This window comes from Apis cerana, linkage group LG4, assembly GCF_029169275.1.
Source record: "Apis cerana isolate GH-2021 linkage group LG4, AcerK_1.0, whole genome shotgun sequence".
Lineage (NCBI taxonomy): Eukaryota > Metazoa > Arthropoda > Insecta > Hymenoptera > Apidae > Apis > Apis cerana.
This window is the reverse complement of record NC_083855.1, coordinates 8,953,366-8,967,487: the sequence shown is the minus strand read 5'-3', so window position 1 is coordinate 8,967,487 and position 14,122 is coordinate 8,953,366. Positions and strand designations below refer to the sequence as shown.

The window sequence follows — 14,122 nt, the reverse complement described above, 5'->3', positions numbered from 1 at the left end:
TTATCAACGAGGCAAAATAAACGTTAAGCAAGAGAATAAATATTTAATCAAGAGACTGGATACATTAAAATTCATCAAGACCTTATTGAACACGAATATTTGTTACATCTTCGGAATAAATTTCCTCGGAGACAAAATTTCATTATCATTTATCACGAACTATTATCTTAATTTAACTCGATGATTACTCTCGATAAACGAAGAACACTAATCACAAGTTACTATAATCGTTCTAGATAAGGAAAAAGATTAAAGAAAATCGAATCCGCGTTCACACTCGCATTTCTCTCGCGTCCTGCGCGATAGAAATGTCTTCGAACGTGGTCGTTAAGTTGTACGTATCATGGAGACTGATCAACCATTTCTTTGCACCGAATCAGACACCGAACTCGATCCCGGGTCTACGGCCGACGCACAACTTCACCAACGTTCTCGGCCCAATAACGAACGAGGATGAGCCAAAGAGTATCTCTCAGCAGAGCACACCGAGCAGCGATGAGAGCAACTCACCTACGGAGCTAAATTCGTACAAGAGACTAACGGACAAGCCGCCTCTGATAAAGCGGCTGGCGATGGGTTTGACAGGTGGACGTGACGTTCTTGGGTTGAACGGTGAGGATGACAGCTGCCCCCTCGTCAGTGGTAGCAGCACACCGACGAGCCCGTCAAACAGGCCGCATTCTGGGGGTTATATAAACGAGGCGATCATCGAGTCCGAGGGCACGAGGCCGGCGTACAACAAGATACCCCCATCTGAGAGTCTGGACAATACCATCAACGCCTCCATCACTGCGAAAAATTTCAATATTGAGAACAACAGGTAACAACTTGCGAAAAAAATATGAATAATTATCTTATGACAGATCTTTCAATACGTATAGAATATTTTATGCGAGGTATTATGAGACCAGGGATATAGATATTGAAAAATTTTCATTTTTTTCAAATTTAAATCTTTGATCTTTTAGGCGGAAAAGGATTTCGATATTGGTTAATAATTACGGGAAACTTACAGGATAGGACATAATTCTCCCAGCTCTGGCACGGAAACAGAATTCAAATCGAAGAGAAGATCTCAGATCAGTACCTCGAGCAGTTCGGTGCCCGCTGATGGAAGTACACATGGTTCCACGCCGACCCCACCACCTCTTCCTGAAAGAACGGATAGCCTTAACAACCGCAGTGAAGAAGCTGAACTACGAAAAGCTCCTTGGTTTCAAGCTGGAATACCAAGGTTTCTCATCATTACATTTTTCTAATATTTAATTTTCAAAAATTGCTAATTCAATGTATTATAATGAGTATAATATAAGCTTTTAAAACTATGAAGCTTTTTACCCATTGATATTTATTTAAATGTAAATATCCAATTATTATTATTATTATATTATTCATAAGTTAAAAATATATATATAATAGAATAATAATAAACCATTTGAGTTTAGTTATTTTCACTGCTTATTTATACAAATTTGCATTTTCACAGTGTCATGATCATTTATGATTCCAGGGAAATAACGCTAGAAGTGTTGAGTCAGGAGCCGGAAGGAGCCTTCATGGTGCGAGAGAGTACCAGTAAACCCGGATGTTATGCCCTTTCGCTTCGAGTGCCGCGCGAATTCCAACCAAGCGGAATAGCCCATTATCTCATAATGCGTACGAACAAAGGCTACAAAATCAAGGTAAATCTCTTCTCGGGATGGCCTTTCTTGTGAAAGTCTTTAACCGTCTACGAAACGTCTGCGCTTAAATAGAGTAATTAACACTTTCGCCTTGACAACGTAAATTCATTTTCTACTATTACAATTCATTTCAATGCTATTACTCAAGGCAGACAAAAGAGACTAATAATTGAATAATTTGTATAAAACAAAAATAATTAAAATATATTGTTGCATGAAGTACATTACAAATGATATATCAAGAATTACACAAATTAATATTTTCATGAGACATTTTCGAAAGATCAATCCCCAGAGATCAAACAGAAAAAAATAAAATCGATTAAAACTTAATTATATAAAATAATATTAATGCAAAATTTAATTGCATAATTTAATAAATAAATAAGATTCAATTACCTAATTTTTTATCAATTTTTTATTCTATTTTTATCTCTTCAAAGATATTTATAGATAAATATATTATGATTTTATTTATATTGAGTACATTAAATTCTTCTTTCGAGATTTATATAATCTGTATAATCTTTTAAAATAAAATATTTTTTTTCGTGTTAACTATGAATGAAACGAATGCACATTGATAAAGAAAACCGAGCCGCTTTGTAGCCAGATGTTAATCACCGTAGAGTAATATCGCGTTTGGTCCGATGTTTTCAGTTCAGAAATATTATAATAGAGACATTGTGCAAGTACAAAGCTACTCCGGTTGCGTATTCTGCCATTTCGGTACGCGTATTTAAATGTCCGGATTTCCCTTGTAGGATAAATTAAATGGGTCCGTGGACTTTGATAATCTCCGAAACGAGTATAAATGAGTTTTGTTGGATGTACCGCAGGGAAATCAAAATTCCCCACTACTCTTTCATCTAGAATTGCATTGCCGTGGCAACACGCGATGAGATTCGAACATGTACAGTACATGATAATTTTGATATATGTGTATAAGATGTTTGTTATTGGTTTGCTTCGTTTCTAATTCATTTATTATATTTGAAAATTAATATATTTTCAATAATTAATTTTACATTATTCATTTGATGTAACAATGGAATTTGCAGTTTTTAACATATAACAATCAATACAATATCTATAAATACTATAAATAACTATATTTCAACAAAAATTATATTACTATATGTGTATTTTTATTTTTATCAAAAAAATTATAATGAAATAAAAACTAATTAAAACTTTATATCATCATCATGATAAAATTAAAATTTTTGATGGATCGAATACAAATAGTAATTATATTATTTTATTTGTTGCAGGGTTTTACAAAGGAATTCACGACACTGACTGCTCTAATTACTCACCACTCAGTGATGCCAGAATTACTACCATGTCCTTTGTCATTAAGTCGATACAACCCAAGCTTTGTGAAAAGCGATTCCAATAAAGACTTTGCGGACATCGATTCGGATCCCGATTACAATACCTTAGCCGACTTTCGCAAAATGATGGCTGACCTGAACGTCTAGAATAAAGCTCTTGTAATCAGAATGATCTGGAAAAAATCGATTCTTTCACCAATTTTTCGAACCGGACAATTAAAACTGAATTCGTTTCCGAGACACTATGAGAAACTGAAAAATGTGCTTCACAATAGAATTCTACAGAAGATCGTTCGAAGGAGTTCGTAAAATCATCGAAATGTGTTTTCACTGAACTCGATTTTCGATTGGTCGGTCGATCGTGTTTGTCGATAAATAGAAAGAATTTATTATTAATGACACGATTGATTGATTATTCGTTACAACGATTCACCGCATGTTCGAGAATAAAAAATATACTCTCGAATAAAATTCAGTACTTTTTCGCGGTGATAAATATAAGTCATCAATAGTGATAGAGAATATAACATAAGTAATTTAATGATCGCCACTATTCGTGAAAATAACAGCGAATCAAAAGTCGGAGGACGCACAGCAGGGAAAAACTGATTCCTTATTTTGTAGATTTCTCGATGTTTTTCGTTCAATGAACGAAGATCGATTAATATGAATTTTGGATTGAATTGTTAACAAGCGTCTATTTGTGTATTAATATATATTGACGCCGACTCTGCGATAAAAAATTTCGAAGCACGATTAATTTGCAGAATTTTTGATAAACTAGCTTATTGTAGCATTTAGATCGAATAAAAATTATCATATAAAAAATGAGATAAATATTTTTTAATGTTACTGTGAATATCTTTTGAATGTTTTTTTGTTTCGAACGAATGTGTGAAATTCTATAGTGTTCAGTTTATAAATCAAAGATTATTTGACAGTATTACAATATCGATGATTATTTAATAAACAGAGCAAAAGTTTTTAATAGAAAATTTACCAATTAAACAATTACAAGAGAAATATTATATTAAATCGATATAATTTTCAATTAGTTGAATATGACGATTATACAACGAGATTTTTTTAATTTTCGATTAATTAAAAAAAAAGTTTAAAAATCCTTGAGATTTTGCTATTAAAATTTCATGCGACTAAATGTTTTACAAAAGTAATGTAAATGTGTTTATATGTATATAAATTATAATTATTGTTATACAATACTATTCATATTTAATTAAATAACATGGACGGCAGCGTTAGAAGAAATAGATCTTTGAAACAGTGACGATACAAAGCGTAGAATATGTATTACCCTGGAATTTTAAAATCGATGAAAAACATATTACACTGATAATTTAATTCGACTAACCTAGTCTTGTACAGAATTTATGCGCGCATAGTGGATGTTAAAGAGGAGAAAAGAAGAATGAATATATAATCTCACGTGTATGTTAACCGACATAAAAGATCAAAATCGAAAACTATGTGCCGCTTTTTATACGCCCAAGAATATAAAATTTTAAGGAAATATTTCAATAAAATTCCTACTTTTCAATTTTTTCAATATACAAAATGATAAAAAAATTGATTAAGATCTAGAATAAAATCTAGAAAACTACCATCGAATCCATCGAATAATATGAAAATAATATGAAGATTATAAGATAATATTATAAGATTTTATAAACGGCAGGTCATCGTTGATTTATTCTACAAAATAATGCATATAAGAGACATGATAAAAAATAATAAAATAGTATTTTACTAAGGAGTTTATCTGCAATCAAATATCTGGTATTAAATTAAATACAATATTCCTTCCTATCATGCTATATATTTACGTATAAAATCGATAAATGTTTCTTATATTCGTTTATTTAAACCGAAAATATAAGATTTATAATGCGGACCTGAAAATATAAAATAAATGAAAAATACGAAGACTAAAATCACATATTATCATTCTTAACGAAAATATGAGACAAAACTTCAGCATGATTTTTAGCTAGTTTACGGACATTCATTATACTTCAAACATCGAGTATATGATGATCTTCGTATTGCCAAATTCAGAAATATTTGCTAAAATAAATACGCAATGAAAATGAAAGAAAATTAATAAATCATTGTAAGCTACGCTAAGCAAGACATTAATCACTGCTTGAAGTTTGTAACGTTTTACGAATTATTATATAGCAATGCGTTGTATAATTTCAATAAAATTATTTATTACAATAAATATTGAACAAAAAAATAATTCAATTATGTGTCCAATTTATATCCATAATTATATTTTTTATTATTAAAAATATTACAGTATATAAAATTCTAAATTATATTTCTTGCTGTGCAACGTGTCTTTTTCTTTCCGAAATGAAAGGTACAGTTCCTGGTTTAGAATGAGTACGTCTATTAGACTCCCTAAAATAAAATGAGTAAATATAGTAAAAATATTTCGAGAAAAAAAATATATAATTCAAATTTAATATTTATAATTTTTTTGTTTAATAATGATATATACTTTCGTTTAGTCTTCTCTCGAATCGTACGTAATTCATTCTTTGCATTGTAAATATGTTTTGGAATCTGTCTATGTCGGGCAATTCGCTTCAGTTGAGGATGTGCAGCAAACTTTTCTTTCAAAGCTTCACTATAATTTAATGCTGCCTTTTCTCTAGGTTTTAACTGTCATTATTTATTTTATTAAATTATTATATTATTTTAATATATAAAATAACAAAAAATCAAAAAATATAAAACATACCACACCCAATTTTTCTGATGCCCTTGCTTTCCAAACACGAATATTCATTTCATCGCTTCCACTAATAATATACTTGTTATCAAGAGACCATCCCATGCAAGTTAATCTTTGCATACGTTTTGTATGGTAAACTTCTCGAGAATGACCCTTATTTACTTCAAAAATGCGAATAGATTTATCGTAACTTCCAGATACAAATTCTTTACCAGTTGGTGAATAATCAACATCAATTACAGCTTCTACATGATCCATATGCACATTTACTGGTGTTTTCAATTTACGAATATCGTAAGTATATAAACTAGATAAAAAATAGAATATATCATAGTTAATATATTTCTTACTTTCCATATTTCAATTTAAATAATAATAAATTTAAAAAAAATATATATATTTTTTTTTGAATTTACTTATAATCTTCATTAGCACATGTGAAAGTAATAGCTTCCATAGGATTCCAAGCCAATCTATTAGTTCTTAATCTCATAAAAACTTTTCTCAAAGGACCTGTTTCTCTGGCATCATATAAAATTATACTACGATCACTTCCACAAGCAGCTATAAAATTATATAAATTTTAGTTATAATCTTATAAAATTAAAATACAATTACTTATGCTTAATCATTAATAATTAATTTTACAATACAATAATTATTCTTACCAAATAAATTAGTTTGGACAGGATTATATTTAATATCATATAAAGTATCAATACCCCATTTTAATGTACGAATTGGTTCATTACGAGTTTCTTCCCATAAATGACATACTTCACCACAAGTTGCAAATATTGGTTGAGAACGATGATGAGAAATTCCAGTTATTACAGTCTACAAAATGTCCATAATTTTTAAACTAATATAAAACAATAGTTGCTAATATTTAATATTTTACCTTACTAATAATTGTATTTATAGGTTCTTCTTCTTCACCAAATGATGTTTTTTGTGATTTCCATGTTTTAATAGTTTTATCATCACCAACAGTAATGAACTGTTCACCAGTTGCATTAAATGCAATCCCTCTTATAATACCATCATGGGCCAAAAAACTACGTATACATTTTCTTTGTGTAAGATTCCATATTCTTATTTCTCCATCAAAAGCTCCACTAAGTATAGTAGACAAATGGAAAGGATGCTTACACATATTGGATACTCCATCTTTATGACCTTCCAAACATCCTACAAAAGGTTTTGCAAATACTCTTTCTAATTTTACTGAATTTAAAGCTCTAGTATATTCTCTTGCTGCTTCAAAAGGATGTAATGCTGGATCATAATTCCTAGGTACTATAAATAATGAACAAAATTAATTATTTAATTATCATAACTATATATAATAATATATAATAATATAATATATGATTTATAACTTAATTTAAAACTTAATTTATAAAATAAATTATAATATAAAATATAAAAACTTAATTTATTATTATTTTTCATTAATACTAACCTTTATATATGTCACGTTTTGTTTCTCTTAAGTATTCATCAGGATTTCTTGTTAGAATTTTCACCTTCATTTTGTAAATTTGTTAATTAAATAAAATTTTTAAAGCATATTTTATCACAATTTGTCACAAATGAAGTAAACACGTGCATATCTACACATAAAAAATAAAACATAAATATCTATACGTTTTTAAATATTCGAAACTTATCATTAAAGAAATATTGAAATTTATATATATTTTATATGTTATATAAATTATTTATTAGATACTAAAATATTATTTTTCGTGGACAAATATTAAATTTTTAAATTTAGTGCAAGTATAAACGAATAAATAGAAAAAAAAAGAACATACACATACAAGACACATGCAAAAATGGTGAAATCAGTACCACTTTAAAATGCCGCAAATAAAATTTATAAAGAACAGCAAATAGTATGAAAAAGATATAGGATTAACTGCGCCATCTTTTGAATGCTAAAGATATTTCTTTTAAGAAAGAGTAAAATATAATAAGAATTAACTTTTAGCGCCATTTTTTAAAACATATCTTTCTAAAAATATTTTAGAGATAGTGCTGATTCTCGATTCTTGATTTATTTTATCCCTTCTTAGAAGAAATATCAATGGCGTTTAAGAAGTGATATAAGTAGTCAATTTTTATTTTATTTCTATCTTTTTTTGTATCATTTTTTATTTTTTTTTTATGTTTCATGCGATATTTTAGAAATGACACTGATTGATAATTTTTATCCTATCACTATCTTTCTACCACTATTTGTTTTCTTTCTCTATTTGATATCTAACTACAGATGATATATAAAATACTTATTGAACATTTCATGTCTTTCTTTTTTTTGATTTAATGTTTTAAAAATTTTATTCTTAGATTTACAATGTATATCTTGAATAATGACTTTATAAAATAATATACTCTGATAAATAATATTTTTTTTATTTTCGAATGTTTTTTGATTCGAGTAAGTGTTCAACAATGATATAAAACAAAAAAAAATTCGGTTCAACAAAGAAAATAGTTGAAATATTTTATCGAAAAAGAAGGATTAGAAGGTTCTTCTTAAAAGGAGATTCTTTTATATTATTTCTTATTTGTAATTTTATAGTTTCAATTCCAACCAATATAATGTTACAATCTTATTCTGAATCGAATCGGTAATGCTGAGAATGACTTTAAAATGATAATAGAATCTTTGTGTCATCGAGGATATCATATGCTTTAGGATAAAAAAAATACATTGAACGTAAGGTATATTTCGTATTTCATCTGTAATATTATGTTAGTAGTACGTAATACGTGACTTGGGTAACGTGTGATCATAAAAAACATAGCAAATTTTTTTTAGATACTGTCAATACAGTATAAATTACAAGAAGTAAGTAATCAATTTTTATGATAATAAATTTAACAATTAACAATATGAACTATTACATCGAAATTAGTTATTACATAAAACGGGAGAATAAAGAGATATTTAATTGATTAATTTGATAATTTTATTATATTAATAAATCATTATTACTAAATCAAAATATTATTTTTAAAATTATCATTCTATTATGAAGTACAATTTATTTATAGACATATAACATATAAAAATCATGAGTACATAATATAAAATTTTGATTTTAATCATTAATATCATATATTATTATAAAATTATTATTGTTAATATTAAATAACATTTTATAACTTTGATAAAGATTTTTATTATATAGGATGTTTTGCACAAGATTGATAAGGCAGTTTAAATATTTTAAAATAAGACAACTACATTCAACATTTGTTAAAAATGAAAGTAAACCTGTTACTGAAACATCTAAAGTTAAAACTGAAACACCCAAAACTACTAATATATCACAAGCTGAAAAAGAAGCAATTGAATTTGTATCAGGTAAAATATATTTTTAGAATGTTTTTGATTTTAATAAAAGTATATAAAAAAAAAAATTATATTTTAGGAGAGTCTTTATATACTTTGACTAACTTTGATAAAAGAATATTAGTTTGGGTTAAACGTTTTCCTAGTATGGATAAAGTTCCAAAACAAGTAAGGTAAGTAAAAATATATTCTTATATATAATATTTATAAAATTAAATTTAAATGCATGTATACATATTTATATACATATATGTAACATAAGTGAATTATATTTTTTAAAGAAATATAAAAAAAGTTTGCTTATCTTAAAACTATGTCTATTAAATATTTTATTCTTATTATTCAGTATACGAACTATACAGCTAGCTCATACTAAAGCCAGAATTAAAGTATGTTTTTACATGTTGGCTTTTGCGATAATTGGCTCTATTCTAGCTGTAATGAGTGGTAAAAGAGATGTTGCTGCTGGAAAAAATTTAATAACGGAAAGACAAAAATGGTATGATAAAGTGAAAGAAAAAGCTCAAAAAGAAGCCGAAATGGCTGAAAAAAATGAAAAATAATATTTTAATAACATTTAAATTTGTTAAATTTTACTTCAATATTTTAAATATTTTTTTGATTAATTTTTTTTTCATATCATTATATTTCATTAGAATTATTTAATCATTGAAGTCATTATTTTGAGTAATCAGAGATTATTACAAGTAATAATTTTTAGTAATAATAGTATTATATCTTTATAAAATATTAATTTGAACATATTATTTCTATAAATTGTGAATGAACATTATTATATCTTATCTTAATAAATGAGAAAATTTATTTTTATATAACACATTTATTAATAGATTAATTTTCAAATTAACAAAAAAATATAAAAAAAAAATGAATGTAAGAATATGATAATAAACATAATAAAGATGTTTAAAATTTTTTTTATTGTTATTTCCTATATAAATTTTCTGCAAAAATTGAAAATATTACAAAAAATGAGCAAAATATAATTATAATTTTTTGGGAATTGAAAATTTCTAATTTATCATACAAATACAATAGCTAAACACATTTAAAATTAACATTTTAATATATATTTGTAATTAACTTTACAATCATATAAAAAATTGATGTTTTTAAAATATTTTTAAAAAGAGTAACAACAAATTTAAATTTGTATATTTGGTGGTTTATAAAAAACACGACATTTATTATAATAAACATCAATTGTGTGTTCCTTTACAACTTCTTCTATATTCAATTCTGATTGTAATAAACGAAGAGTGTTTTGTTCTTTTCTTAATGCTTTAAGAAGTTGTGGACTCTCATTACCATTATCTCTTTCAGTCTTTAATTGTTTCACTTTTTCTTTTGATGCATTTAGACACCTTGTAATAGCTAATTCTCTTGTTTTATGGCCTGATTGAATTTGTTCATATAAATCTTTGCATTTTACAGTAGGATCAACTTGTCCTTTAAATGATTCCGTTGGAAGTATAGTATTTAGCATATAAATAATTTTGTCATCAAGTTGCCGCATTTTTTTTAGTGCATCCTGGAACAAAAATATTTTTAAAAATTTTTTGTGCATATATAATATGCATGTAAATAATTATTTTGGATTCATTAATTTATATGTATATTTAATTTATATTGAAATCTGTATTATAAATTATGTATTGAATATATCTTTAGTTTTCATCTTTAGTTTTATTTTAGTATTCGTAAAATTTTGCACTTTTAAATATCATTTATTACATGAAATACTAAAAAAAGTAATATATAACCTTAAATATGCTTGTAATGAATTATAACTTAATAAAAATTTATAGTTTAATACATATGTTGAATGTAATCGAAACAATTGAACTATATAATTTGAAATATATCATATTTTATAATACTTTCATTTACTATAAAAATACCTGAAACTCTAAAAAATCTCCACATCCCACACTCACGGTTGCCATTTTTATAAAATGGAGTATTCACGTATTCAACTACGATAGGAAGTATCGTGATTAAATTATTACATAATATTGTTATCTTTTATTATTGTTACTACTGTAATTAATTATTCAATTTTATTTAATTACATTAAATAACATTTATGGAAAATTTTTTAAATTATATATTTTTATTATATTACATATATGTAGATATTATTTAAACATGAAATAATTATAAACTAAAATAAACACATAAATTAAATTAATTAAGAAATAACAATTGTGCCATGTGTTTAGATTTTAATAAATTAAATGATAATGATATTTTTTAAAATAAAATTTAAATATTAAATAAAATAAAAATAGATCTTTGTATTTGAATTCAATAATTACTTATAATAATGAATAATTTAAATTGAAATATATTTGTGAAATTTATAATATTATGAATTGTTTAACAATATACAATTTTTTTAAACTTTTCGAATAATTATTCACATATATTGTAATATTATAATTAATAATTTATTAATATTTTTATATATATTATTTTGAAAAAAATGTTTAGAAAATATAGTTCACAAAAATTTATATAAAAATAATATTATAAAAAAAATAAAATATATATAAATAATATAATATATTATAATATAAAATATTTTTGAATATGTGTATGAATTATATATTCATAAATGATCTTTAAATGTAATCATAAATGATAAACATAAACATAATAAAATGTATTAATTACAAATTTTAGTATTTTAATAATTTTAATAGAAATCAATATAAAATTTGTTAAATAAGTGTTTCATTATAATTTATTATTTTCCATTAATTTTATTTAAAAAATTAGCATTTTAAAAATACTATTTTTTTTCTCATTTTTGATATATTACATTTTTATGGGAAATCCTAATTTATGTAAATCTTTTATCATTGATGATACAATTTGTGTAGATAAAGATTCTAAAGGTGCACGTGGAGGACCAGGATTAATGTCTGTTAACAAATTCATTGCCACTTTCATAGTTGATACCCAATTTCCTGTACATAAAATTTTTTTACATAAAATTTTCTTTTTAAATTAAAATATTATATTATATTTAATTTTTTTCAAAATTGATCATCACGTTTATCAAATTTTGATAAATCTTACCATATTTTGATATAGCAAGAACAACATTTGTCAAACGTTGTTGCGCATCTCTTGCTTTCATAACATTTCCTGCAAGTCCTTCTCTAAGAGAATCAATCATAAATTCAGGAAGCATATTTGAGCTTGTTGTTATATACGAATCTATTCCTACTGCACAGCCAGGATTTATTAACTAAAACAAATGAATAATTTATATTAAATTTATTATTATTTACAATTAATTATTCATGTATTATATATTATTTTATATTTTATTATATTTTATTTTATATATCATTTTTCAATTCTTAATATGATATTTTTTAATAAATAATTATATACCTGATCGTTACCAACGAATACGACGTATTTCTTGTTATTAGCACGAAATGCTTGAGCACCTTCATCTAAATCAGAACTGGTGAATTTTATTCCGACGAATGTTGAAATCTCGTCATTTAGAGATTCGAGGAATTCTCCCATATGTACTAAAAACAAATTCCAATGCGTTTTTAGACGTGTTATATTTTACATATGGATTTAAAACAATCATAATTATTAACTTACTATTAACATTAGTCATTCTTGGAAAGTGATAATATAAAAATGGCGTGTTTGGAGCTGCCTCACTAACTAGTTTTAAATAATTTTTTAATTGTTCCATTGTTGTTGGTTTAAAGTACAAATCGGGTAGACAGAGAATAGAATCTGCTTTGATGCTTTCTGCATGTTTTGCCTTTGAATAAATAGTTTATAAATAAAAAATGTATATATTATATTTTCATGATTAATTAATCAAATTTGAAATTAAAAAAATATTATATTCTTAACGTAAAATTGTATGTATTATTCCATTCGTAAATTATGGAATTATTTACGTACAAGTTCGAGAACATCGGGAAGAGATGCACCTCCTACTTGAATCATCAAATGTTGTTTCGTTGTTTTTACAGCATTTGCCCAAGCCTCGGCGACTAATTTTCTTTCAATTAAAGACATGGATGGACCTTCTCCGCTCGTTCCATTTACTGTCAATTATAAACTACAATTTATATTTACCGAAATATATTTTTTCATTTAATTTTTATTAAATTTTTAGCTGGATATATAGATTTTTTACCGAGAACACCTTCGATTTTTTTTTTTGCTAAGAAATTAGCGTATTGTGATATGATAGACAAGTTTAGACTCCTCGAGCTAAAATATGACGATAAGATCATGATAGAATAAAATGTTATTTATATCTCTGCATTATATAATATTAAGAAAATTACCTGTCATTATTAAATGGTGTCAATACTGGAGCGATTATTCCCCTGAACGTGAACGCTACTTTCTATGAATAAAAATAAGAAAATGTTTTCACTCTTTTCAAACATTGAGAATTTAATATTAAAACGCTACTTTCTATGAATGAAAATAAAAAAATGTTTTCACTCTTTTCAAACATTGAGAATTTAATATTAAAATATTTATAAATACTATATACGAAACATTTTGAAATATTGGATTAAAGAAATGATTGTTTTTATATTACATAGTCTTTCAAAGTAATTTATGCAACTGTTTGATACAATTGATTTATATATTTATACCGGCATTGTGGAGCGTGAGGTGAATTCTAAGAACGTCAATTAAAATACTAACATGAAACTGAACGAAGAGGAATATTTAAACTTTGGCTTTGATAAGATTGTCTCAACTTAGTATCAAATATCACGCGTCATATGTTTACTGATATTATGAATTTTTTTTCGTAATAATACTAATAATACGCGCGTAAGTTTTCCTACACTTTTATAATTATTTTATTTCGACATATCTAACGACAAACTATTTATAAAACTTTGCAAATTTTAAAGTAATGTTTTTATAAAAAAAGACATGAATA

At 25.5% G+C, this 14,122-nt stretch overlaps 5 protein-coding genes across 19 annotated transcripts in view; 2 read left to right on the top strand and 3 right to left on the bottom strand.

Moving 5' to 3' along the window:
* Positions 1 to 3,188, top strand: part of LOC107999044 (EGFR adapter protein) — a 232,051-nt gene extending 228,863 nt beyond the window's left edge. For all 9 annotated transcript variants that reach the window (XM_062073984.1, XM_017058680.3, XM_028667320.2 and 6 more), the window contains 4 exons: positions 381 to 820; positions 1,016 to 1,234; positions 1,511 to 1,682; positions 2,957 to 3,188. In XM_062073984.1, the coding sequence (XP_061929968.1) occupies positions 381 to 820; positions 1,016 to 1,234; positions 1,511 to 1,682; positions 2,957 to 3,166 (1,041 nt within the window). In that variant the 3' untranslated portion in view covers positions 3,167 to 3,188. The remainder of the gene's footprint in view (positions 1 to 380; positions 821 to 1,015; positions 1,235 to 1,510; positions 1,683 to 2,956) is intronic.
* On the bottom strand, positions 20 to 7,695 carry LOC107999035 (DDB1- and CUL4-associated factor 13). 2 transcript variants are annotated; one of them, XM_028667322.2, is made up of 10 exons: positions 7,607 to 7,695; positions 7,246 to 7,396; positions 6,682 to 7,079; positions 6,449 to 6,617; positions 6,197 to 6,344; positions 5,787 to 6,087; positions 5,544 to 5,707; positions 3,002 to 5,443; positions 1,014 to 1,152; positions 20 to 789 (listed from the first exon to the last, which is right to left on the bottom strand). In XM_028667322.2, exons 2-8 carry the CDS (start codon positions 7,313 to 7,315, stop codon positions 5,356 to 5,358), a joined length of 1,338 nt encoding a protein of 445 aa, XP_028523123.1. In that variant the 5' UTR covers positions 7,316 to 7,396; positions 7,607 to 7,695; the 3' UTR covers positions 20 to 789; positions 1,014 to 1,152; positions 3,002 to 5,355. The 2 variants fall into 2 exon arrangements, with proteins under 2 accessions (XP_028523123.1, XP_016914157.1); XM_017058668.3 differs by having other exon boundaries at positions 7,601 to 7,690.
* Positions 7,696 to 7,824: 129 nt separating this feature from the next.
* On the top strand, positions 7,825 to 10,080 carry LOC107999078 (protein FAM162B). Of its 5 annotated transcripts, none has more exons than XM_062073995.1 (5): positions 7,825 to 7,886; positions 8,371 to 8,640; positions 8,969 to 9,159; positions 9,227 to 9,320; positions 9,494 to 10,080. In XM_062073995.1, exons 3-5 carry the CDS (start codon positions 8,985 to 8,987, stop codon positions 9,708 to 9,710), a joined length of 486 nt encoding a protein of 161 aa, XP_061929979.1. In that variant the 5' UTR covers positions 7,825 to 7,886; positions 8,371 to 8,640; positions 8,969 to 8,984; the 3' UTR covers positions 9,711 to 10,080. The 5 variants fall into 5 exon arrangements, with proteins under 5 accessions (XP_061929979.1, XP_061929977.1, XP_061929976.1 ...); XM_062073993.1 differs by having other exon boundaries at positions 7,845 to 7,886; positions 8,984 to 9,159; XM_062073992.1 differs by lacking the exon at positions 7,825 to 7,886 and adding an exon at positions 8,042 to 8,226 and having other exon boundaries at positions 8,984 to 9,159.
* A 135-nt stretch (positions 10,081 to 10,215) lies between these two features.
* LOC107999034 (protein MIX23) lies at positions 10,216 to 11,211 on the bottom strand. The gene is made up of 2 exons (XM_017058667.3): positions 11,070 to 11,211; positions 10,216 to 10,699 (listed from the first exon to the last, which is right to left on the bottom strand). The coding sequence occupies exons 1-2, from the start codon at positions 11,112 to 11,114 to the stop codon at positions 10,313 to 10,315; spliced, it is 432 nt and encodes a 143-aa protein (XP_016914156.1). The 5' UTR covers positions 11,115 to 11,211; the 3' UTR covers positions 10,216 to 10,312.
* Positions 11,212 to 11,896: 685 nt separating this feature from the next.
* Positions 11,897 to 13,912, bottom strand: LOC107999049 (N-acetylneuraminate lyase-like). Of its 2 annotated transcripts, XM_017058694.3 has the most exons (8): positions 13,827 to 13,912; positions 13,506 to 13,567; positions 13,352 to 13,428; positions 13,114 to 13,259; positions 12,799 to 12,967; positions 12,574 to 12,719; positions 12,253 to 12,424; positions 11,897 to 12,140 (listed from the first exon to the last, which is right to left on the bottom strand). In XM_017058694.3, exons 1-8 carry the CDS (start codon positions 13,830 to 13,832, stop codon positions 11,989 to 11,991), a joined length of 930 nt encoding a protein of 309 aa, XP_016914183.1. In that variant the 5' UTR covers positions 13,833 to 13,912; the 3' UTR covers positions 11,897 to 11,988. The 2 variants fall into 2 exon arrangements, with proteins under 2 accessions (XP_016914183.1, XP_028523141.1); XM_028667340.2 differs by lacking the exons at positions 13,352 to 13,428; positions 13,827 to 13,912 and having other exon boundaries at positions 13,506 to 13,529.
* Between the last annotated feature and the right edge of the window lie 210 nt (positions 13,913 to 14,122).